General features: G+C 40.4%; 1 protein-coding gene across 1 annotated transcript; it reads left to right on the top strand.

Annotated features, from left to right (window-relative positions):
- Positions 1-1,605: 1,605 nt before the first annotated feature.
- On the top strand, positions 1,606-5,626 carry tlcd5a (TLC domain containing 5a). The gene is made up of 2 exons (XM_054794872.1): positions 1,606-1,825; positions 5,109-5,626. Exons 1-2 carry the CDS (start codon positions 1,606-1,608, stop codon positions 5,624-5,626), a joined length of 738 nt encoding a protein of 245 aa, XP_054650847.1.
- Positions 5,627-6,108: the final 482 nt, after the last annotated feature.

The raw sequence follows: 6,108 nt of genomic DNA, 5'->3' as shown, positions 1-6,108 counted from the left end.
CTTTTTAAATTGACTGTTATTTTAATGTTATACAATTTAATTTGTAATGTAGCGATGGATCACCGACACAAGCAGTTATTACTCATCATGATCACCAGACTCAGCCTATTTTAATTCAATGAATGCCATTTGTTTCTATATTTTTTAAATGACATAATTTATTTTAAATTAAATTATAGACATTTTTCTATTAAATGTAAATTTAATTTTTTAAAAATCATATTGGACTACTTTTTAAAATGATTACACTAATAAATTAATCATCTCTGTCTGCGGATGTAATGTTCACCTCTGACCACATGGAGTCGCGGTCTGACAAAACGTGCATATCATATTGTGGACGTCTGGAAGGAGTCGAGCAGGTTGTTTTGCTAATGAAGATGGAATAAAACCGACAAATCCTCAGAGTGTAAATGTAATTTAAGACAAACGTCGTCTTTTTGAAGGCGTCGTTCGCCAGGTGTGCATGTAAAAATGTGGAAGAGGGAGAACAAGGTTTTGAAGGGAGTGTAGGACACCATATGGAAGACGACGACTACATTTGACTCAAGGAAGCATATCATTGGACACGTAATATCGGAGTTAACATCCACATGTGCATCGTCAAGGTAGTGTTATTTTCTTGTGTATTTTTACATGCGTGTTAAATAGGGGAAACGCTTTGTTAGCATGTTAGCTTGTACTAGCTAACTAGACAGCATCCTGTTCAATAATGTGTTGCATTGACATCCATCATGTGTAAATATTATGTCGCTATTATTGTGATCCAATGTGTACACACAGCCGTCAAAATCAATGTATATTTTGGGTTAAGTATAAAATAATCAAAGGGAATTCTATCCCATATCTAAATGTATTAATGGGTGAATGCCTTATGGCTCCTGAAGGTGGCGCTCATCAAGCCCATAAGCACAAAACCGTAGCATTTCACTTATATGTGACTTTTTCTCGTCTATTCAGTTAATTTTACAGTGTTTAAGTTATATTTCATGGTTGACATTAATGTGGACTGTTTATTAGTATCATAGTTGGTTTTCGTACAAAACAATTTCCCCCCCCCATTGGAAATAGTGGAGATAATCCGTTCCAGGGTCAAACTGTCACCATCATAAAGCCTTTTATAGCCGTACAGGTAATGTTTTTAGTCATACAAGTGTAAAAAGAGGTTAATGTAAAACAATGTAGCTTAACTTTAATAACATGCTTAGTTCTGGGCAAAAGTATACACCTGCCAAGCAACCCAGCTTCCTCCCACATCCCAAAAGCATGGACCCAAGACTGTAATAAGGACAAGTGGTGTAGAAAACGGATGGAAGGGGTTTTTTGTATAGTGGTGGGAGCAGCAAACATTTTCAAATATGTTGTTGACTTGCTCAAGAGTCTCCCACAGGGACTGTCTGAGCCCGAGTCATCTCTCATCTAGTTTTTATGCATTTTGCAATGAGCGTCTGCACCGCCCATGGAGCTGGCAGGGGCCGTCCGTTCCAGCTGCATGGTACACAACGTCACAGCTGACCAACGGACGTCCCCCTCACCCCACCGACTGTAGTGCTATTATTGCTGTGACAAAGAATATCACTGTAAGCGATCTCACTCGGCAGCAGGATGCTGTTGTTGTCTTCTCTAGAGGAGAAGATGCTGTTGGTCAGCGCCCTCCTGAGCCTCGCCGGGTGGGTGTCCCTCTACTTCGCCCTGTGCTGTGTCAATGGGCGCCGCAGCTCCGAGTGGAACTGTCGCCTTGTCACCTTGTTGCACGGGATCCTGGCCGTCTGCGTCACAGCGTACATCGGCTATGTGGATGGACCATGGCCCTTCACCCATCCAGGTATGTTGTTGTCCATCGTACCATTACTGTTGGTAGCTGCCACTTATGTGTAGAATAGCCCAGGGGTGTCCAAACATTTTCCACTGAGGGCCACATACTGAAAAATGAAAGGATGCAAGGGCCTCTTTGATATTTTCTAAAGCAACACATACTGATTTATGCTAAGAAGTTAAGTTTATTTTAAGAACAAACTGCTTCTCAACCAGAATCCGACTGATATGGAATTTTTGGGGCCGATACCGATATACAGACCTGATCAAAATCTTGAGACCAGTTGAAAAATTGCTCGAATTTGCATTTTGCACATTTGAATCTTAATGAGGTTTTAAGTAGAGCTACAATATGCAAAAACAAGAAGGGGGAGTGAGATTAAAAACATTTGGAAATTGTAATTTAAACACCTGATCAAAAGTTTAAGACCACAGGCTATAAAAGCCAAAATCGGTTCAAAATTTTCATTTTCTGTCAGGCATTCTACTGTCATGCCCTCCTGATGGCTAAAGCTAAGAAGCTTTCTCTTTTTGAACGTGTTCAGATTGTCGAACTGCATAAGCAAGGCCTCTCGCACCGTGCCATTGCTGCTGAGGTTGGGTGCAGTAAGACATCCCATCCATCCCTTTTCTATGCTGCTTCTCCTCATTAGTGTCACGGGGGTATGCTGGAACCTATCCCAGCTGTCTTCGGGCGACAGGCGGGGTACACCCTGGACTGGTCGCCAGCCAATCGCAGGGCACATATAATACAATCCAAAGATACAATACTAAGAAGCAGAAGACAAAATAAAAATGAGGAAGTTTAATTCGTAACACTGTCAACGTAAGGACATGCCTCTTTGTGATTTACTTTTAGGTGTTGTCACAAATTTGCAGTGTTTTGCTGGTGCTGGATCCCTGACTAACTTGAACACTGCACATGTTGCATCTCACGTAAAGCCTGTTGAGTTTTTTGTGAAGTGACTCCACACCTTACTCTTCCTTTACTTTAAAATAAAAACAAGTGGCTGCATTGGGCTGAAAGTGATAATACATAGGCTAATGTCAGGTGTTTTTCAACTAATACGTACATTATCTGTTTATGAAAGACCTAATCACAAAAATATCAATGAATCATATTTACTAGCTAAAGTTCTATCTGCAGCCGCTGAGTATTTGCAACAGAATCTTAGTGCAGAAAAAAAGTTACATATTCACTAGGGATGTCCGATAATATCGGCCACCGATAATTATCAGGCTGATACTGGCATGAAAATGTGATGTCGGCCAACATCGGTGTTGGTTTTTTTTTTTCCCTATAATCAAAGCCGATAACACCAACGTGGCGAATTTGCAACATTGCTGAACTTTCTGCATCATGTAGGTAATACTGTGCTGCTCACAAGTCTTCGAGGATGAAGTAACTCATATTTAGCAAGCGCAGTAACAACAGAACTCACAATGAACTTACCAGCATGATAGAAATCGCGGGGGGGAGGGTTACCATTCACATACCATTCTTACGCACAGTGTCTTTAAAGAAAGAGCTAAAAAAAAAAACATCACACAGCAACGTAATACGTAGGTAGATAACAGACAAGACACTACCAACGAATAATGCGGAATAACAACTATGTGACCGCTCGACAACAGTACAGCAAAGCATGCTGGGAAACAGGAAGCGCTGTTGTCAAGACCATATACGGAGACGCCATATTGGATGTGGCAAGGCTGCGCTGTAAGTGAATCCAAGTAAATGTACTTCATAGAGCGCCTTTCTACAAAGAAATCGAAGTTAAAGCCTCTCGTTTATACATTCACACTAATATACTTGGGAAACAGTTGGGTCCCAAAAACAATGTATTTGATCTTCTCAGATGGCCAAGATAAGAGCTTTTTTGATCCAACGCAGTAAGTAATTCACATTACATCAGCTATAGAACACAAAGTACTATGTATATATATATTTAGCACGGTAACAGCAGTAACAAATATATTTGATTAATTACGTTACAATTTTTAGCGTACTTAACGCACATGCATCATGGCAAGCCACAGCTCTCTACTGTGACGACAGACGGCGGCACAGTGTCGCTCCCCACAGTCACATAGTGTCTGACGATCTTTTATAACTTTATTCTTACCTGAACACATCAACAGCAATGCAATCCAACACCATACATGCATCTCCTACTCCAAACAAACACGTCTCTGGTCCATTCATTGCAACAACACTTATTGTCACGAGACAGACCACGACATACGTTCACTGACACTCGAACATCACAACAACCTCTTTATTATGCGTGTATGGGTGGTCTATATCAACAGAAATGCAATGAAAATCAATAAGTGTATATTCTTATCACTCACTTTGTAACTTTTAATGCGAAAGTGCATTTAAGTGTGCTCGGAAATCCCAGAAAATTCACTCAAAACGTGATTTCAACTTAAGTGACGTGGCGTCATTGAACGCTACTCTTCATTGGTCATAATAACAGTTAAAAGTGTGATTCAAATATTCTGCTATTAAAGAAAATAGTGTTAGATAAATAGATTTTCAGACATGTGTGCCATCTCTTAACTTTATTTAAATGTTAAGTTAATTTGGCGCTGTTAATACATACAAATATATATATTTATAAAATCCTGCCCTGTCATTTATCTTTCTTTCAATAAAATACAGTAAAAAACAGTCCTGTTGCCAGGACTGGTGGGTGCCCTGCTGTGGTGGTATCTCCCAAAACAATAGCAAAAAAAAAACAACAAAACAACACAAAATTCTGTTCCTTTCACAAAGATACAAAAAGCTGATGTCACACATGATGGCGGCACAACCGTTTTAAAGGTGTATTTTTCTTGATAACTTTGTTTGGTTTGCAAATTTTGCAAGCTTTAGGACGTTGACACTGTGAGAGAGATGTAAGCAAATACTGTTTTGGTTATGATTTCTTTATTTAGTCATAAGTACCATAGTGGTACCCCGGTTTTTGTTATTTATTCGTTTCAAAAGGTTTGACAAAAGCCCGAGCAATTTTTCCCAAAGGAAGTAATGTAAATCAAATTCATCCACTGCAGACACCCCAAAATATAAAAAAAAAATGCTTTTTATCTCTAATAATGATATTTTTGCATGCAGGAAGCAATGTTAAATAATTATAAATGAGGAATGAAATGTATAAATGAACATTTGCTGGCACTCGGAACTTTCTTTGGCCACATGGCGGGTTGTTTTGCAGTCACGGTCAAACAATATGCATGACACCTATGCCTTTATTCATATTATTTATGTGTGCATATTTGTGTGCAAGGTACAAAGAACACACCTCTACAGATAAGCGCCCTGGTGCTGAGCCTGGGCTACTTCATTTTCGACATGGCCTGGTGCATATACTTCCGCACCGAGGGGGCCGTTATGTTGGCCCACCACACCGTGAGCATCTTGGGCATCCTGCTGACCCTGTGGCTGGGGGAGTCGGGCATCGAGGGCTGCGCCGTGCTCTTCGGCAGCGAGATCACCAACCCCCTCCTGCAGGCGCGCTGGTTCCTCAAGCAGACTGGTCGACACGGGACGCCGCTGGCCGACACTGTGGACATCCTGTTTGTGCTGCTCTTTGTGCTGATGCGAGTCTTCGTGGGAGGCACAATGCTGTACTGTGAGCTGATCTCGCCGAGGCCCAGATTCTTCATCAAGTGCGGGGGAGTGGCCATGTATGTGCTTTCCTGGGTCTTCATGGTGGACATTGTTCGCTTTATCATCCGCAAGAGCAGGACTTGGCGCAAACGGCGGCAGGAGGCTGCTCGTGAAAATGAAAGCAAAACGGACTGATTGATTTTTACATGCTGACCACACAGAATACACAGAGATGCAAAAAAAAAAAGATGAAAGTGATATTATTGTGTAAAACATAACACACTCTTGGTTACGGTGAAATGCAACCAAGCAAAAAGTGGCTCCAAAGTTTGTTTACAACACACAATCCTTGCGTGAGTCATATGTCAGACTTTATATATATTTTTGTGTACTCAGGGAAAAAAAAATGTAAATGTTTATTTAGTTTTAAGTCATTCATCGAAGCCTGCTTTGAAATGATATTCCTCTGCTATTTCCCTCATGCAATTGCATGTGAAAGTACTTTATTATCATGCAATAACAAGTGAATCAACAATCTAACAAGCTCCAACGCATTATTTTTCAATATTGGGTGTACCTAGTGCAGTGGCTAGTGGATATGAATTAATTAATTTTGTTTGTCTGGGGCCTTTTTCTGATTTGAATGCATATTTATTTGTGCAGCAATATACTGAAAC

The sequence above is a fragment of the Dunckerocampus dactyliophorus genome, chromosome 12 (assembly GCF_027744805.1).
Source record: "Dunckerocampus dactyliophorus isolate RoL2022-P2 chromosome 12, RoL_Ddac_1.1, whole genome shotgun sequence".
Lineage (NCBI taxonomy): Eukaryota > Metazoa > Chordata > Actinopteri > Syngnathiformes > Syngnathidae > Dunckerocampus > Dunckerocampus dactyliophorus.
This window is presented reverse-complemented; position numbering and strand designations above follow the sequence as displayed.